We start from the raw sequence: 20,404 nt of genomic DNA, 5'->3' as shown, positions 1-20,404 counted from the left end.
GTCTTACTTCACCAAGTGGTGATGAATCATTTAGATGTCTGTATATAACCAACCCCTAAAGTGCTGGGACTAAGCCTCTATTTACAAAAACCATGCATCACACTACATACAAAGCAAGTCGAGGAATAACCCACTCATGGATGATCTCTGCTACTGAAGGAGAAAGGAGTCGTTTTAAGGTAAGAATTTATATTTGATAGTTAAGCAGTGATACAGGGAACTTCCAAGATACCCACAAAACTTACCTTTACAGAGAGCTGGGATGCCTGCTTGAGATGGTGAAAACTCTTTACTAAATGTAAACTGAATTCAATATATCCATTTAAAAGCACAACAGCAAGAACACTGATATTCCAGTCAAAAATAACTTCTCTCATTACAGGAAATGAGAATGCTTATGTTTTGATACTGAACCAATTAATCCATAATTTATATGAAAATTAAACTGCTGGTTTTCCGACTATCAATAACCACTTGACTAGCAAGCAGCCATGAGATGACTAGATAGAAAAGCATTTGTAATCTGGCAAGGTAACTGATCCTTTCTTTCATGGTGTGACTGTTATGAACAACTAACATGACATGTGTGGACAACTGGATGAGTAAAAATGTTGTAGACTTCTTTGATAAGGCAAAGTCAAATATTTAGCTTGCCTCTGAAACAAAAGTCCTCCCCTTGCCCCAACCTACCAGTAGGAACAATCACAATGTGCGGAAAAGCCTAAAAAGGAAGAAAAGGGTACTTGTTGAATTCTCCTGAAGCTTTGGAGCTTCATTCCTTCAGTGGTTTACTAAACATATCTTCCAGTGGGTATCTATGATACAACAGTCAGTAAGAGGTTAGGGACAAGAAGGTAATTATTTTTCAGTCACTGTTATAGGAGTTTGGTCTTTTTCAGATGTCACTTGCCCCATGTGTCACTGTAGTACAAATACATGTAAATATGGTTGAATGAAAAATGCAAAACCTATACTACAGTACTATCTAACAGATTACACAGCATTGCTCTACTTACCTTTTATAAGCTAAGAAGATGCCAAGAATTTTCTTCAAATACTGTGAAAGTGGAATATACAAGGTGATAATTTCTCTCCCTATTGTTCTCCCTTTATGTAAGCTTACTTGGCACAGGGCTTATGCCAATATTTTAAAAAGACAAAACAAACAAACAACAACAAAAACCCCAAGCATCCCAAATTAAACTCAGTTCTGTTCAAAATTAATAGTAATGTATGTTTACGTACAAGTATGCATTATTTGTTCAACTCATTAAGAAATCTTGAAGTACTGACACTCCTGGTTCAAAATGCAGGGACCTACAATGAACACAATAATTGCTCTGTTTTTACTTATATAATGCAGTGTGCAAATATATATCTATACCTACCTTCTGTTTTAAAAAAGCTATTATCTATGAAGAATGCAAAAATGTAAGTTAAAGATTAAACAAGTTTAAACTTTCAGAGTGAAAACCATTTCTACACAGCCTTAAAATAAATCCCAAGCTGTCAATACTCTGTATGAACCTTGAAGGTTTCCCTGAGAAATATGTGTGCAAACCTTTGAAGATGGAGGAAAGGAGCCCTCAAAACCCCTAACTTTGCAGGGTCAAAAATGTAAAGGTATTCAAATAAAATGTAAATGATTGCAGAATATCCCTGTGAAATACATACATTTGAACAACAGTGATGATGAAATGGCAGGAGTCTTTTCTGGCTTTACTGCATTATAATTATGATCGCTTGCCCAGGATGGTGTGCTGATTTCTGGAGGTGATTCTTTAGCTACTGTCATATTTGCTTCAGTCTTAACAGCTGCCACAACTGTTTTCTTCATGGCACTCTCTCTCTTCTCAGGAGCTGGTCTCTTCTGCATGGAAAAGGGTTTGGTGCTTGCCTGTGTAACCAGTAGAACCTTAATCACTAAATATTACAGTAGTCATCATAAAATAGGATTCGAGGGCAAAACAGTTTTTTGTGGTTTAGTTATGTACTGCAAACACTTAATTATTAAACAAAAATGTCACAGTATATAAATGGTAATTGTTATGTCAGGCAGCTCTATTATACAGTCAACATTTACAGCAACATTTCTAAGCAAAATAATAGTGCATTAACCCACAGCCAATGCACAACTATGGTGCAGTGAGTGAAAATCACATGCACTGTTTGAGCACTGGTGTGCAGCTGATATTCAGCAATAGTCAGTCAATCCACAAACCAACTCAGCTGCATCTGAAAGAATGCCCTCCTGCATATGTAACTGCTATCTGAAATCTGTTTAGTTCATTTTAATATTAAAGTTTGTGAGAGCCTAAATTATTTTCTTGCCTATTATATTTTCACCAACATATTAATGTAAAACTTTGAGAGAAAATTAAATGGGTTTTGCTAAACACAAATCTAAGGCCATATTTACTAAGTGTGCACTCCAAAGATCTACCATTCAGGAATGTGCCCTAGCTATTTACAATGAAGAATTCAAGAAAAGTAACTCCAATAAACCTAGGAGAACACACATGTCAATAGTGGCTAAGAGACTATTTAGTTAATCAAGTTCAAATCTTTATTCTACAATGAATTCACCTGATAAATTCTTGCTAAAAGGGAGATTTGATCCAACGCTGCCTTGGTACACTAAATAGTGAACTTGACACACTTTTTGACTTTATAAGTCAACCTCAAGGTGTTGCTGTTAAAATTAGTATGATTGTATTGTTCTCATATATTCTTGGAGCACAGGCTTATAATAAAATATTAGCCATGAGAGCTGTTTGGTTTGCTTTTAAGTATTCTCACTCCAATCCAGCTTGCCATTAGAAAAATAATAAAAGTGTTCAGAAGCATGCAAAAAAGCCATAGGGTCTTTCTACTTTTACTCTACTGGTGTAACAAAGACAAACAAAGCTTCATGAGATACTCGTTCAATTTAACAACTTGTAAAACATGCCTGAATCTAATCAAGATGCTCTTTGCAGATGCTACTATAGATTCCATATGATTATCTGTGTTCCCTATGATCACAGGAATGGCATAACAATCTACAGTGTATTTCAGAGACATATTATAAGATTTAAGCTTCAAATGGCACACTAATCTCCAATTATGGAGCGTGTGTGTGTCTGTGATGTTATTGATTGCATTTTTTCCTACCATAACGTTAATGCTTTGATACTTTCTCTGGTGTTTATGACTCCTTATTGTTTGAAGGTGACTACTACTGTGCTCTTTTCAAACCATCATTACAAAACACTGTATGCTTAGATAAAGTCAATGAAAGTTTACAGTACCCTACAAAACAATCTGATGCATAATATATTTTAGCACAAAAATGGTTTTGTCTATTCAAATTCAAATAGTCAACTAAATCTATTCCTGGTGGGAAACACTTCTTCATGTAAAGGACTATTTAAAACCCAACTCCAACTTACCAGAGGCTGAGGTTTTATGACAACAGTTTTTAGTTTGGTCTTCTCTTTTGGTTTTTGTTCTTTGCCTTCACTTAGAAATTTCATAGTAGCTGCAGCATGTTTCAGAATGCAATCATGACTGCAGTACACAGAACCCGGCTGAGCCACATTAGAACACCCTGGACCAATACAACTGGCTGCTTCAGGCTCTTCAACTACCTGAAAAGGAGCATAACAAATTCAAACAAGTAAAGTTTAAATTGTAGAACAGCATAAAAGTTTCAAGGCCCTAATGCTTTCTTACCTAGCCATTTGAGATATCTACTAAAGCATACAGAAGTTTTTTCTTTAACACACTGCTAACTTTTAAGCACTCCTTCCTTTGAAAGTTGCCAATTCATTAATGATGCCTATCATAAAGTACTTCACTCATGAAATTGTGTCTACTTAGTATCAGTCTACTTAGTACAAATGCTATTTAAAAATGTTGCCTGCATATTGTTTTCGATGCATACAGGAGCATAAATTTGAAAAATGTATTTTTAGGAACAAACTCGATTAATGAACACAATATCTCTGCTAAACCCCCAACGCTGCCTCTGGTGACTTCCTTTTTCCTCCCTCTTAAATAGCATCTCTATTTGCTTTCAAATTTAAAGTTGTTACCTTTTTTAAAGGTTATACACATACAATACAGTATTTTTCTACATTAAACCTATAAAAAGAAAAGAGAATTCCTCAGCTAAAGAGTGGCATTTGAATGTAAGCTGTTATTCACATAAATCATCATAGAGTGATATATTTAGTTCCTAAGACAGATGAACAGAAGGTAGCTCACTCAAGGCAAATTTCTTCTTAGATTTGAATCTTCTGAGTTTTAAGCATTTTATTAAAAGTGGACTTCAATAAATGTAGTCAGTGCGCTCAGCACAGCAAGTGTGCCATCTAGTGATAAATATGATGAACAGCCACCTTTCTCTTAACAGTGAAGTTAGAGATGTGCATGGACTATCTGAACAGCTTTTGCCTCTCCAGCTTCATATGTCTTTTAGGTAGCTAAATTCAATGAGTTGAATGAACCCTCTAGGCCATTAGGTTCTCTTGACTAAAAGGGTACAGAGAATACTTTCAGACAGCAAACCCCAAGAAGGTGCTTTCTGTTTCCCTACCTTCTTTCCATACCTGCTGAGAGTCTGTTAACTCCAGTGCAAATATTGTAGAAACTTGATTAGCAGATAATAGTAAAAAAGGGAATTATGCACTAAAAACCATGTATCAGTCAATGATGACAAAGATATAAATTAAATCAATCTGAGTACATAGAAGAGTACTAGAACAAATGTCATGTCAACAAAGCCATTCATTTAGTTCCACTTTTCTTCCAAAAGAAGTAATACAAGTTAAACAAGCTATGAATACATAATTGCCTTCTACCAACTCTTACTTAGTTTTATCATTTTCTACTTTCTCTATTTCTGTTATCCACCCCACAAGATGGAAGTAGGGTAAAGTGCTTAAAATTACTAGCAATTAGTGGTTGTAACATTTCAAATTACAGTAGTTCATACTGAAATTTATTCATGGGGTTAAATCCAATATGCATTCACATACTTGTAGTATTAGTATGATACTTTCTCCCACTCCTGCTGTCTTCTAGTCAATAAAAAAATCTGTTTCAGATTTTGAGGGTGCACACAGACTTTGGAGTGGGGATTCTTTTATCAGTGGAATAATACCCACAATAACTTCTGCTCATGTTTATTAGTCCTAACACATGCACAATAAAGAATTTCCCTCAGAAATACCATCAAGTATGAAAAATGTTTCTTGAGGAAGATAATATCTTACAAATATTCACAGATTTAATTTCATAAATTGTAATGGATTTTATAAGCCACAAAACAGATTTGTCTATTTTCAGCTAGGAAGATCTAATATATGGATTCAGGTTCTGACAGATATTATGGCTAGGACCCAATGAAGTATGTATGCTACATTCCACGCCTTCTGTCAGAACCGGAAATACCCAATCTCCTGGAGGCCTATTCTCCTTCCATTTACTCTAAAAATCTGCTCTCAAGAGTTGGGTGGTTGGTGATTTTTGGTGCCACAGAAAGTTGATGGGCTGCTGTGTTTCAACTGCAGTAGCACTGGATACGGAAATAAATAATTGTACTTTATACATATACATGTCAGGCTCTTAATGTAAACTTCTGTATATACTCATGTACTGTATAAATCTAGAGATTTTAGTCAAAAATGGAGAAAAAACTGAGTTGACTTATCAATGTAAGTATGTAACTCTTATTTAAAAAGGAACCATCCTCTAGTGAAAGGCAAGAGTGTAATCTGTCCTGGAAGTTCTGACTTCCCTCTGCTCTCTCAACCATCCAGCCTTTAGTGTGATCATAAACAATTATGTGGGCTGGAATTTTTTAAGTTATTTGGCATTTTTTCCTTTGCTTCATCCTTTAGATCCTTTGTTAGATGCCCATAGGTTTTACCCTCAAATTATCCACAGGTTGTATCAAAATCGATAATTGTGGCTCCAAAACCTGCCCTTGATAGATACATAAAGTCAACTTATAGTTGAGTATATATAGTATGTTGTCAATGAAATAGCGCCCCCAACAAACAAAACCTAAATTTCTCCTCATATAGAAGACTGTATCTGGACTGCAGAAATAATCCAGTTTGACACCACTTTAACTGCCATGGCTATGAAATTCTGGGAATTGTAGTTCTGTGAGACAATCAGCCTTCTCTGTCAGAGAGCTCTGATGCCATGGCTTATCAATGTAAGTATGTAAATCCTATTAAAAAAGGAACTACGATTCCCAGAATTCCACAGCATTGAGCCATGGAAGTTAAAGTGAAGTCAAACTACATTATTTCTGCAGTCCAGATGAAGCCCTAAAGAGTAATATAAGTACTATATATACTACATACACACAATCACTATACTATATTAATATGATAATTGTGAAGGTAAATATTTTCAGAGGAACAGGATCTGGTGGGGTGGGGGAAGAGTATAAGAAAATTAAAAATCATATATAAGAAAAATCAGAAGCACTTAATAATAATCAAAACAAAGCTATAGTAAATGCACCTAGAAAGGGGCAGGGGAGGATGAAGACAAAATGACAAGTGAGGATGCAAATGCCATAATTTAGGGAGCCATGGTGGCGCAGTGGTTAAATGCCTGAACTGCAGCCACAAGGTTGTGAGTTCGATCTCCGACAGGGCTCCAAGGTCCACTCAGCCTGGCATCCTTCTTAGGTCACTAAAATGAGTACCCAGCTTGTTGGGGACAATTGGGTTACACATTGTAAACCGCTTAGGGAGTGCTTAGTTCACTGACAAGCAGTATAGAAATGTACTTGATATTGCTATAAGATCATGAAGAACTAATTTAAAACTTCCTTTGCTTCCTCTTCTGAAAAGTCTGAACATTTCAGAAAAGAATAATCACATAATCATAAAACTGTAGAGTAGGAAGAAACCACCAAGGATGTCACCAAGTGCCATCCTAATGCAGGAATCTATAGCAAAAACATCCCTGACATCCATTCAACATTTGTTTAAAAATTGTTTAAAATAAGAGTTTACCACATCCGAATTTACAATATAAAGGGTTACCAATACCTAGCTTGTGTATCTGCATAATGGTACACATAATATACCAAACATACAAAACAAGATAATACCTAAGATAAAATTTTCCATGTCTTGAATTCCGAACCAGAAGTGTCAAAAACACAGAAACACAATTCACTCTGAATAGTATGCATACTCACTGGTTGAAATATTTTGAGCTTTTTCTTTCCACTTGGATTTGCAGCTTTTTCAATCCGGCCCTTGATTCCTTGGTCCTCAATGGACTTTTGTTCAATAGTTCCTATGCTTGTAAGCTCTGTGCCATCACTTGCTATCTGTCTCAATGTAGTCTCCTGCTGATCAGTTTCTGTACTTGTTTCGTCCTGCACCTGCAGAATAGTGCAATTTGGGCAGATATAGTCCTCTCCATTCCTTTCCAACAGTCGCCCACGAGCCTCTGAAATCCCGACACAGTTCCCATGAAACCATTCTTCACATCTGTCACAACAGATCATAAACCTAAAAGAAGTGTTAGCAAAATTATGTCAGTAATGTATATTAAAGCAAATCTTATTTGTATAGCATATACCGTTCTACTACCATACAGTATAAAAGATTTCACATCTACATAAAATGAAACCAAAATTTACTTCCTACTCTCCTTTTCATTTACAGCAGTGGTCCCCAAACTATGCTCTTTAAGGAATTTTGGACTTCAGCTCCCAGAATATCAGATTATTGGCCAATATGGCTGAGGCTTCTGGGGAGCTAAAACCCAAAATCTCTTAAAGGGCACAGTTTGGCGACCAATATATTTCAGTAAATGCTGTGGTTTTGTATCATCTTGACCCTTTCCCCAAGACTGCTGTTGATGCAACAAACTGCTCATATCCAACTGCCTTTCTTTGCCACTTTTGTATCCTATATCCCACTTGGAACAAACCTTCCCAATGACTGTCTTTTCACTTCATGAAGATGCAGGTAGCTACTCCCTTCGGTTGCAGATTCATCATGGCAACATGATAGCATCTAAAGCTGTGTGTTACTTCCACACAAATGTGGTACCAACAAAAGGTTATCTGGAACAGTTTTATACACATGACTTTTCATTATAATTATAATTCTTCCTTTAATACTATACAATTTCTGACCTCTGCAAAAGTTGCTATATGCAAAAGACTTTGATGCTAACACAACTATTTTTTCCTCCTTCCTCCCATGTTTAACAAACCAATATATTTTTACACTTTTCACATGCAGGGGTCTATGAGATCCAGTTTTCCTAAAGAGAAAGCTTGTCTAACCTGTATAGTTAATTAGAGGAATACTTTGAGAATACTGCATGTTAAAAATACCTGTTGTTGTGAGGCTGCTGGCAGATACAGTAGAGAGTACTAGGATCATAAACCTCAGATTCTGATTTGCACTTTCTGGGTTCTTCAGGTTCATCACTGGTCTGCACAGGAGATTTTCTTTCTTTCTTAACCTGAACTGCCTCAGTGTTATCCTTGGAAACACCTATTTTATCTCCAGTCTCAATTTCAGCTGTATCACCTGGCTCTTGCTTCACAGCTACTTCATGCTTAATTTGGTTGCCCCCTTGGACATCAACTGTCTCGGGAGGATTTTGTTCCTGGTGTTTTTTCCTGAGGTGATTTTGTAACTCTTTCAGTGTTAATTCTGGTTTCTCCTCAACACGTTTCTTCCTTAGGCGATTCTGTAGTTCTTTCAGTGTTAACCCATCACTGTCACTGTCAGACGTATCATCCTCATCTCCGTCCTCATGTTCTTTAGTGGTTCTAATTTTATGAGATGACTGACCTCTGCTGTCCTTAGAGCGGGTCTTCTGAGATACAGGTTTTAGATCTGAAATACTTTCTATGCTGCCTTCAGAAGCAGTGTCATTGTCAGTAACATGGCAGGAAGCTGAATCATTCAAGTCTTCAAGAGATGAAGGAAGATTCTTTCTTCCTCTGCGTCTTACTGTTGTAAGAAACTCTTCCACACGTTCAGTGCGTTTTGGCTGTCGCCCACTACGTCTAAGAGCCAGGCTTTGCTGCTGTGGAGATGACTGTTCAATAATGTCCATGTCAGCATCCCCTAAGCCTTCACGCTTTGCAATTGTAGTCCTCCGAAACCCCCACGTTTTTCTGAATTCTTTACTAGTGGGTTTAACTGTCTTTTGTTCATCCTCATTGCTTTGGTCACCTTTGTCATCCAAAGCTGATGCTGAAGAGGAAAAAAAATTACGTTCCATTTTGAATAGCAAAACAATACCTCCTGTAATTACTACCAGTATGAGAATTTTAAAAAAGCTAAACTGCAACCCTCTCCCTTCCCCTGAAGTATATGGTGTTAATTGTTTTTTTCCTCGTAAGATGAATTTGTAAAGCTGAACTTGTCTGTTTCTGCTTTGCTTTCAACTTAGGTTCATTAATATTTGTTACAAGTGTGAATACTGAATACAATATTTTACAGAGTTCCAGCCATCCAGTCCATTCTCCCCAACTTTTTCTTATCTCCATCACAACCAGAATTCCATACCCATTGACTATGCTCAGTCCTAAATAGACTGCTGGTTAATAGGTTTTTGCAGCGAGTAACATTATTTTTAAAATAATTCTGGAGTTCTATTAACCATGGAGCAAAATAATTTACCAAGAGATGGGTTTTCCATATTAGATTCAGACTCCAGTGCCACAGACTCCAAATTCTCTTCTTCCATACTACTGATGCTACTGTTCCCAAATGTCACTTCTGAAATTAATGAATAAAAATAATATTAAAATACAGGTTTATAAATTTGACTATTTTCAATTCATTATCAGCTAAAATGCATTGCCAGTAGCAAACTACAGTTAGTGTATAACTATCTAGATTGCATTCGCACTGCAGTTTGATATAATTTTAACTGTCATGGCTCAATGCTATGGAATTCTGTGAACTGTAGTTTTGTGAGGCATTTAGCCTTCTCTTTCAGATAGCTCTGGTGCCACAACAAACTACAAATCCCATAATTCCACAGCACTGAGCCATGGCAGTTAAAGTGGTGTCAAACTGGATTATTTCTGCAGTGCAGATACAGCCCTAGGTAGCTGTAGCATGATGTGCAATTATTGAACTGGTATTAGGGAGCTGGAAACCTGATTTTATTTTTCCATTGTGCTGTCTCATTGAGTGAAACTAAATCAGTTACTCTCTCTCAGCTTTTACTCTCTCTCATCTTGACTTGCCTCACAGGATGTTGAAAGGATAAAGTCAGGAGGAGGAGAGCATGAATGCCACTTTGAGCACCCTGGAGAAAAAGTCAGTTGCAGACAAAAAAAATTATTCCGTTTGTTCTTACAGAATGGTCATAGCACATGTTTCATTCAACAACAAAAAATACAAGATATGCTTCAACTTATCAAAACATACTTCCACTGTTAGTAAGGTGTCTCTTGTCCAGCGACTATTCACAATGCAAGAACGATGAGTACAGCCATATAATCCTCTTTTCTTGGACCTGGTGGGAAACATCTCAATGTCCAGATATTGCTGGACTGCACCTACCATATATACTCGTGTATAAGTCGACCTCATGTACAAGTTGAGGGACGGTTTCAGGGTCAAAATCATGGATTTTGATATGGCCCATAGATAAGTCAAGGGTAAAACTTAGGGGGGCATAAGAAAGGACAAAAAAGGGGAGATACCACTTCCGTCCCTCCGTCTCCTTCTCTGGACCTCTAGGAGGCAAGTGGATTTAAATGGACAGTTGTTTCCATAGTAAGCAAGGTCTTGCAAAAGGGACTGGAGAGATGGTTTTAAATGGAGAGTTTTCCCCATAGGAAGCAAAGGCTTGCTAAACAGACCAGGGAAGCAAAGGCTTGCAAATGGACCAGGAAGTACTTTCCAAAGGGGAGTTTTTCCGATAAGATAGGAAGCAAAGGCTTGCAATCGGAGATTGGGGTATCAGGCTTGCTTGCTAGGACCTTTCTAAGCACTACTGGTGCATTGACCCTTCTATAAGTCAACCCAAGCTTTTAGGGGCAATTTTGGGGCATGAATTTCTCGACTTCTAGTTGAGTGTATATGGTACTTTCTATCTCACCAATGCCTATGCTGGCTAGGACTATAGTCTAACATGATATGAACAGGCAGACATTTAGCCTATCTCTAGGCAGAGTAAAATCAAAACATAGCTCAAACAGCTTATATAACTCCCCATGTCCCATCTCAGGGTTTTTTTAACATTATTTTTATCAGTCAGCCCACAAAAAATCTCAGACCACTTTTCACTAAAAGACCTGAGAGAAAGCTAGGAAAGAATCTTGACCAAGATTTTGAAGAACCTCCCTGAATTGCGAATTATGGCTCTTGCATTGTGATACAACAGATGTATGATTCCAGCAGCATCAATCTCACAATCTATGAGCTTTCACACTGGAAATTTGAAACACCAGGACCAAAAATTACATAAAACAATGGCTTAACACAGTACTGTATTTCTGTTATTTATTCTGGCCATAGCAAATATGTTGGGCTTAAATTCAATCTGTTCTGAACTTTGAACAGAAATCTCCTTACATATGAATTTGAGTACTCAAAGGGATCTTGTTGCACTTTTGACACTTTGTCTCAAATGTGCTATAGGATCCCTTTTTATACTGACTTTTCAGACTAACACAGCTATGTTTTTGAATTCTTCTACCAAAAGAATTTGACACAATGCATTTTATTCAGGAACACTCTCCTTCCTCCTTAAATACAATTTCCATTACACAAAGGGAAAATTAGAAACAAACCTGTTAGTCCCTTCCTAGTGACCCAATTACCTATCTTGCAACTCTTGGGCCTTTCTACTGCTTTAAATTCCTCTATGATTTTAAAATGTTGGTCTGCTTTAAACATTAGACTTTTTGACAACAACAACAATAAGATTGCAACACAATATTCAGATAACAGCTTAATGTAACTGTTTACCTTTGAAGGTGAAGAAAGATTAAGAGTACAAAAGATGAATCCCAATTTCCAGAAAAAGAAACAGAAGTGCCTCCAATATCCCTTAAGTGTTTTTACCTGACATAGCATTAGAGGTTGCCAGAATTTTTTCTGAAAGCTGATTTAAACCAAAAGAAGAATCACTGAGGGGCTGAAGTAAGTCAGAATCACTCAGCATAATCCCTAAAGCACAGGCTGTTCCGCTGAAGCCAGAAACACAACATTCACGATGATGGCATCCTGAAGACTCAGAAACCAGCAACACTCCACTTGATGTGGCTGCCTGTTATAGGAAAATGTATTTATATCTTTTATATTTTGAATTATATCTTTACTAGCTGAGGCAAAAAGGTTCTGGTTCAAATCAATAAACTAAATTATAGCTGGCCCTCCATAGCCACAGATTCTGCATCCATGGATTCAACAATCAACATCTTAAAACTATTTCCCACCCCCCTTCCCTCCCAAAAATCAAAAAAGCAAACCTTCATTTGCCATTTTAAACAAAGGACACCATTTTACTACATCACTGTATATACTGGGACTCAAGCATCCATGGATTTTGGTATCCATGGGTGCAGCCTGGAACCAAACCCAAGGGTCTACTATACCAACAAACTCAAAAAAAAGATCTTTAATGTGGAGAAAAACGTTTTTTCATTTTCATTTAGTTGGATACCTCACTTCTCAGTAATTCCTTGCACTGCTTCTGGTATTTGTCAGCCTCCTCTGTATTCTGCTCTCCACTAACCTGTGTATTTACTGTAACGGAAAAATCCCAACCACCAAACCCTGAAGATTCTACCTGACTCATTTAAAGTGACAGAACGTGAAATGGCCTGTTGACTACATATGTTAATCCATACACACACACACACCCCTACCTCAAACACACACAGACACTCTAAAGGGTACTTAATGTTTGAGGTAAACACTGCCACAACTGCAACAGAAAATGCAATCAAATGCAAGTACTAAGGTTTATTATTCCCTACAACTGGTCTTTGTTATTGTTGCATGTCTTCAAGTAGTTTCCTACTTATGGCAACCCCAAGGCCATATCATATGGGTTTTCTTGTCAAAGTTTGTTCAGCAGACCTCTGCATCTGGGGTTGAAAAACTACGACTTCCCCAAAGTCACCTGGTAGGTTCCATGGCCAAACAAAGATCTCAGCCCTGGTCTCCAAGTGACTTCAGAATAAATATGTAATGTTAGGAAATGCATCCTTCTCTTCAAAAATACAACAATGGTGGTGAAAATAATCCTCTTTGAGTCAAGCCTGGCAGCAAAACTAAAATTGAGCACTTCATCTGAGTAACACAGGTCAGCATGTCTCCTGGAAGGCTTTCTAAATGTTATACAGAAAAACAACAGTGAAAAGACAGGAGAGCCATGTGAGTCCTATAACGCTAAGGTACTGGATACCTTCACTAAACTGCTTTGTGCTTTATTGCCTGAAGCAGAATCTACATCCCAGGAATCAGAGCTTGATGGCTGAAGAGAGTCTGAGTTTAAAGAGCTTCCTTCCACGATGTTGCTTGGTAATAACCTCTCAATCTCCCTGTTAAGAATCTCCAACTCATCACACATCATGCAATTTTAAAAGATCTGCCAAAAGGAAGAGGGAAAAATTGGCTAATCATATTCAATTATTTAAAAAGAAGATTTTGTTTTATTTCTAGGAACAAAAATCCTGAATCAGGAATTCATATTTTTAAACATAGATATTAATACTAAAATCATGTACAATTATTTAGATAGCTACAGGAATTCGAACTACTATTTATCCAAGTTGCATGTGCATATTAAATCCTGGAGCACTGTTCTACAACTTAATTTTTCTGCTAGAAATTGCATTGGAGAATGGGTTCATTTTACTCTACCCTGGAACAAGTTAGTATCTTTTAAATATTAACTATAACAACACCTTTTTTCCCCATCTGGCCCATCAAAGCAAGAGCAGAAAAAGCACGCAAAAGCCACTGCAGGGAACAGGAGTTATAGATAACGCCTTCTCATTAAGAAACTTACACTCAGCCACAAAACAGTGGACACAGTAGGGATAGAAGAGGCATGGACATTACCAGCAATGCTTTCAATGTACTTGTGCTGCTCAACAATGGAAAAAAAGGAGGCCAATATGTGAATCATGAACAGAAAAATAATGTACCACAATAACCTTTTAAACAGTGATAGCTAAGTACTATTGTTGTTGTGGGCTTTCAAGTCATTTCCAAATTACAGTTACCCTAAGGCAAACCTATTTTCCTGGAAAGATCTGTTCAAAAGGAGTTTGCCTTTGCTTTCCCCTGAGGCAGAGAGTGTGACCTGCCCAAGGCCCCCCAATGAGTTTCCATGGCTGAGCAGGTATTTGAACCCTGGTCCCTGAGTCGTAGTTCAATACTCAAGCTACTACACTATTATATCATATATAAAATTAATAATTGCACCTCCAAAGCATAATTATGGTCTGGCAAGAACACTGTGAAATGATTTTGAATTTAATGGAAACTTAACTATTTGCAATGTGGATAAAAATTCTACCAAAGTAAATGGGTGTACTGCAAAGGAAAACATACACATAATATTGCCTAGATACATTGCTAGTTATATTTTAAAATGCACTGAAAACCTTTAGATTATAAGCCTTTTGGCAATTTTTAAAAATGTTCGCATACTTCTTAAACAAAATAATAACACTATAAACAATTAAAACGTATCTAAAACTTTAAATCCTTTCCTAAATTAAATATGCAAGCTGTCAAAACCTTTTAACAGTAACATCTAAGTAGCAATTTGCTATTTAAAAGTGACTGCAAGCAAAGTATTTCAATTCTTTGTCATGCTCTGTCTTTGTGCCTGTTTCTAAAGAATCATATTTGTGAAAGCAGGCAAGCTGGATCAAAAATTCAGTCATATGTGCCTCTTCTAGTTGGTCAACTTTTACTCCCATCAACCATCACCAATTGTGATGCTACTTAGGATAAGAACTGCACTCAGTAACATCTGAAGAGCGACATCTCAGGAGCGACATACTATATGCTCTAGTTGTAAAGCAGCAGTGGGCAATTGTCCTATCACCCCATGAGGAGGCCACATGTACCACCAAAAGTGCCAAAAACACAGAAACAAACAAAAATCCTGAAGCAGCAGGAATCAAATTCTTGTTTCCCAAAAAAGTTGTATTGGCAGGTGGGCTATGACCTATTTTAAAATTGAGATACTGTTTGTGGAGGCTTCCAAGAGAGGCAATTACTGTCTATGGGTGTTCACTTGTAAGAAGCCAAGCAATAAGGTACACTGATCATATGCATTTGTATATACCCAGTCAGGAATCTCTAAGAAGTAAATCCTAAATTACTGATTTGCATTCAGAAGTATTCCTTTAAAATTCCAAATCTGAAGATCCGGTGGTAATAGCGGGTGTGACGGTCACCACTCTAAGTCTGAGTGGTGATCGCATGTCGTGGGGATTAAGTCTGTCCCGGGGATTGCAGGTCAGAAAAAATTGTTCCACCGATAAAGGGGACTCAGAGGGGTCCACAATCATTTCTGGTTTTCTCCCAGCGTGTCCATAAAGCAAGAAGAAAGCAAGGTGAAACCCAAAGTAACATTTAGGGCAGTGCTGAAGGGAGCTCCAGATGAGAGCACAAGTGCTGCCGCCTCTTTTGCTAAGCTAGCGTGAAGAAAGCTGCAAAGGCAAAATAGCACTACCAACAAGGTACTTTCTTCTAAAAGACACTGTTACACATTGAAGCGATTTTAAGGGCATTGAAACACGAGCCCAGGGTTTATTAAAAAGAACTCTTAATAGACTCTTAACAGACAGAGACAAATTAATTAATCACTTATAAAAAATCTATAAACAGTGAATACTAAGTAAATGTAAAGTGAATAAAGTGAAGCTTAAATTCTTTTTCTTCTGGACTAATATATAACAACTAAATACAGACTAAGATATTAGTCCAACCCAAGGGACTCTCCAACACAATGCAAGCTAAAATATCCACACATAACCAATACTCCATGCTTCAATTACATCACCAGCCCACTTTAATTTCTCTAAGTCAATGACAGAACATTTTAATCAGCCTGAAATATTTTTTTCTATTCTTTCTACTATTATGCTCAACACACATTATCTTAATCAGAAACAGCTAGCAGCCCAAGAATTGTGTATACATATATAGCAGTGTATACACAGCTATGTATTCAAAGCAAAAAGCCCTTTTTATTGTAGCTGATTTGTAAAAAGCCCGAGTTCTACTCACTGTTTGTCGGGTGGTGTGGGAGGCACAGGCTAACCAAAACTCACTCCTAAAGCAGACAGCCCAAAAGGAGAAAGGGTTGAATAGGAGGGGGAAAGTAGACTGGAAAGATGTAGGAGAGATTGAAAGATGAGGAGAAGAGGAGTGAAGAAAGGACAGAAATGTGTGGTTAGATAGGAAGAATAATTAGAAAGGGAATAAGGATAAGAAGGGAAGAGAATTTGAATGGAAGAGGGTTGAGAAAGTGAAACGAAATGTAAGAGGTTTTTTTTCCTTTTAAAAAAGGAAGGAATGTTTAAATGTAATTGGTTGCAATATGTGTGGAATTGAAAATATATATTTTTTAAAAAAGATGACCCAAAAGGGCCACCGTTGGGCCGATCCAGGGGCTGGGCATGCACATGACACACACCCTCAGATTGCTCCGAGGCCAAGTAGAAGCTGTACCAGGGCTGCCAAACGCAGCCCAAAACCATAGAATCATAGAGTTGGAAGAGACCACAAGGGCCATCCAGTCCAACCCCATTCTGCCATGCAGGAAATCTCAATCAAAGCATCCCCAATAGATGGCCATCCAGCCTCTGTTTAAAGACCTCTAAGGAAGGAGACTCCACTACACTCCGAGGGAGTTTGTTCCATTGTCAAACAGCCCTTACTGTCAGGAAGTTCCTCCTAATGTTGAGGTGGAATCTCTTTTCCTGTAGCTTCCATCCATTGTTCTGGGTCCTGTTCTCTGGAGCAGCAGAAAACAAGCTTCTTCCCTCTTCAATATGACATCCCTTCAAGTATTTAAACAAGGCTATTATATCACCTCTTAACCTTCTCTTCTCCAGGCTAAACAGTCCCAGTTCCCTACGTTGTTCCTCATAGGACATAGGACATGGTTTCCAGACCCTTCACCATTTTAGTCACCCTCCTTTGGACACGATCCAGTTTCTCCACATCCTTTTTAAATTGTGGTGCCCAGAACTGGACACAATATTCCAGGTGGGGCCTGACCAGAGTGGCACTATTACTTCCCTTGATCTAGACACTATACTTCTATTGATGAAGCCTAAAATCGCATTGGCCTTGTTAGCTGCCGCATTGCACTGTTGACTCATGTTCAATTTGTGGTCTACTTGGACTCCCAGATCCCTTCTCACGTAGTCTCCTTCAGCCAGGTGTCACCCATCCTGTATCTGTTTGTTTCATTTTTCCGCCCTACGTGCAGTACCTTACATTTTTTCCGGCAGCAAAAGTAGCCATTTCTTACTGATCCTTTTCGTGGCCCATTAAGGACTGCAGTGGTGGGCACCCTCAGGACTGTGTATCTGGTTGCCGCGGTTCCATGGTGGTCCTGGGACGATCGGGGCCGAAGCAGCCTCTGGCCACTCCTTGAGCTCCATCTGCTTTCTCCCTAAGCTAAAGGGAGTCTTACTGTGCCTTACAGAATTTTCTTTTTCTATACAGACAAGTAATCTCAGCAAAATGACCAGGAATACCTTTCTGTTTTCACATTGATTTGCTGTACTGGGAATTAGGGAAGTGAAAGAAATAGAAGTCCACTTTTTGGGCAAACGGACAACTGAGCTAGATTATCTGGAATCTGGTCTTATTACAAATGTTATTTTTGAAAGTAATGGAACAGAAGTATTAAACTGCCCTACATAACACTAATATTCTCACTACCTAGGTCACTGATACGTGGTACAGAAATGTACTTGCTATTGCTACTTGCTTGGGTGGGTGGGGCTTGCAAATAACCGGAAAACATTTGTCATAGCCAAGAATTTAAACATGCTGCAAAATGCCATTATAAAATTATAACCAGTTGGTGCCTGAGGATTACACAAAAGGAGAAGAATGGTTAAACAATAGAGTGGTTTCCAGATTCATAATTTCTAAGAAATACTCCAAAACCTTAACGTAATTCTAACTAAGATTTTAGAACAGTGGGTTTTTCAGGCTATGTGGCCATGTTCTAAAAGATTTTCTTCCTGACGTTTCACCAGCATCTGTGGCTATGGATGCCAGCCATGAAAGCCTTCGACTTCACATTAGAACAGTATTGTTTCCAAGTGATGGCTGTTGCAAAGCCAAAACAGGTATTTACCCAGCTCTAAGATGGAAAGACTACTGGGTCCTCACTTTGGCTTCATACTTACTAAGCTCTCTCAGAATTCAAACTGTGCAGAGGTATGCTTCTGCCTCCTGACCAGCAGAAAGCGGTACTGTGCATGGGGACAACAGAGGCCTGCCTTAACCCTGTGCTGACTAGGTAGATGGAGTTCCAGGTTGAGAGAGAATCAAGCTACTCCCACCCCACCACCCTCATCAATTTCAGGGCAACAGTTTTTCATTGGAATTACACTAACTCAACTGTGCCAACCCAATTTGTCTCTTATGGCATGGTGGGTATGGTGAAGGAGAATCAGTGTGGTGTAATGGTTTGAGTGCAGGGCTAGAACTCTGGAAGACCAGGGTTCAATTCCCCACTTGACCATGTAAATCCACTGCGCAATCTTGGACAAATTATACTCTCGCAGGCTAAGGGGAAGATAATGGCAAACAAATCTAAACAAATCTTGCCAACTCTATTATAGGGTGTCCTAAGTTGGAATCCACTTGAAGGCAAACAACCAATAATTAAACAAATATGAACTTTGGCAGGAAAGAAGAAAAGAGGGCCTGCCCTTTTGGCCATACATGGACAAGCTCTCTTGAAGCATCTGGCCAGTAGAATGTCACAACAAACTTCCATCCTTCACACCAGTGTTAGGAGAAAGGGGGGGGGGGGGCTGGAGCCATATCAGTTTAACTTTCTATTGGGCAGATATTCCAAGAATGGATGCTTACTGCCCTGTAAGTTGTCCAGAAAAAAATCAGGAAAACAAAGTCAATGTAAAAGCTAGTTAAAAGTTCTGTATTTCCTGCTAACTGCCTCAATGATTCCAACAGTACAAGGTACCATTCCTATGTGTAAAAAGGAGATGGATTCAACAGCAGTCCAGCACCATGTTGGGCACACTTAACATGTATATTATAAGTGGCTAGCCCAGTGATGGCAAACATTTTAGAGACCAAGTGCCCAAACAGCAACCGAAAGTCCACTATTTATCACAAAGTGTCATATCCCTCTGGCTTTCTAGTAATAAACTCTGGCAAACTCTGCTGGGGCAACAGCGTGTGTGCCCACAGAAAGGGCTCTGAGTGCTGCCTCTGGCACTCATGCCACAGGTTTGCCACCACTGGGCTAGGCGGTAGGCTTAGATAACTGTTTAATGTTATTTTCTAAAGCTAAAGCTTTATTAGTACATTCACTAGAAAATGGCTGACAGGCAAGTACCATTTGTTTATTTATCTGTAAAACACCCGTAAATAAAAACATGTTAAGTCATATGCAGAACTTGCAATTTAGGTATTTTTCAGAGGAACTAGATGATTATTTGTTACTCTGATCACTGAACAGATTCCTCCTAATCAGCCATCTTGGAAATCAGCTGACAGGTCTTTAAGGAGAGCCCATGTAGCAGTGGCCTTGATAATCAGGACTTTGCTGCTGGTTAGCTGTTCACTTCTTCCTCTCTGTTGTCGGTAGAACATATACTACAGGATGAGGACTTGAATTTCAAGCCCTTGAATAGGTGCCTCTTGGAGATTTACAGGGAATTTCAGTTTGAAGAGATGTGACTCAAGACTCCCTTATCTTTGCAGAGAGGTCTACAGGGGCTAGGCACTCTGCCTGTTTTAAGCATTAAACTTGTCAACTGTAGTTGAGAAATATATGTTGCAGAGTTACTAATGAGTGACTGCAACTACTGTGCTGCTAAAAATACAATGAAGGAAAATACCACCTTTTTACTCAAGCAACCTAACCAGCTAATGCACTTTGGAGTTTGAGAAAAATGCAAAAACAAAAACCACTACAAAGGAATCCTCCCCCACATTTTCTTCACACCTGGGTCTACAATCCTTTCACACAATCCAAATGATATTGGATTTCTATCTTTCTAAAAATATAGCTCCTGCTGCATGTTTCAAAGTTCATATGATTTATACCAAAAGGCCTGGAAAGGCAGCCTTTCCTCCAGAGATACTCTGGTAGAAGCAGTCTCTCTTATTTTGACAGAACTGAGGAAGCTAGATAAGGCAGGCTAATA

At 38.3% G+C, this 20,404-nt stretch overlaps 1 protein-coding gene across 4 annotated transcripts in view; it reads right to left on the bottom strand.

Moving 5' to 3' along the window:
• Positions 1-20,404, bottom strand: part of DIDO1 (death inducer-obliterator 1) — a 76,325-nt gene that overhangs the window by 42,829 nt on the left and 13,092 nt on the right. Inside the window, exons 2-8 of one of the 4 annotated variants that reach the window (XM_089513645.1) lie at positions 13,420-13,602; positions 12,072-12,276; positions 9,669-9,767; positions 8,366-9,239; positions 7,211-7,529; positions 3,432-3,629; positions 1,675-1,897 (exon numbers count right to left, since the gene is read on the bottom strand). In XM_089513645.1, the coding sequence (XP_089369771.1) occupies positions 1,675-1,897; positions 3,432-3,629; positions 7,211-7,529; positions 8,366-9,239; positions 9,669-9,767; positions 12,072-12,276; positions 13,420-13,587 (2,086 nt within the window). In that variant the 5' untranslated portion in view covers positions 13,588-13,602. Of the gene's footprint in view, positions 1-1,674; positions 1,898-3,431; positions 3,630-7,210; positions 7,530-8,365; positions 9,240-9,668; positions 9,768-12,071; positions 12,277-12,672; positions 12,717-13,419; positions 13,603-20,404 lie in introns of those variants that run through there. The other 3 variants (XM_089513647.1, XM_089513648.1, XM_089513646.1) reach the window with 3 other exon arrangements.

This window comes from Sceloporus occidentalis, unplaced genomic scaffold, assembly GCF_023333645.1.
Source record: "Sceloporus occidentalis isolate IW3139 unplaced genomic scaffold, rSceOcc1.0.p SCAF_3, whole genome shotgun sequence".
Classification (NCBI taxonomy): Eukaryota; Metazoa; Chordata; class Lepidosauria; order Squamata; family Phrynosomatidae; genus Sceloporus; species Sceloporus occidentalis.
Note: the sequence above shows the minus strand (reverse complement) of the source record. Positions and strands in the feature narration are given on the sequence as shown.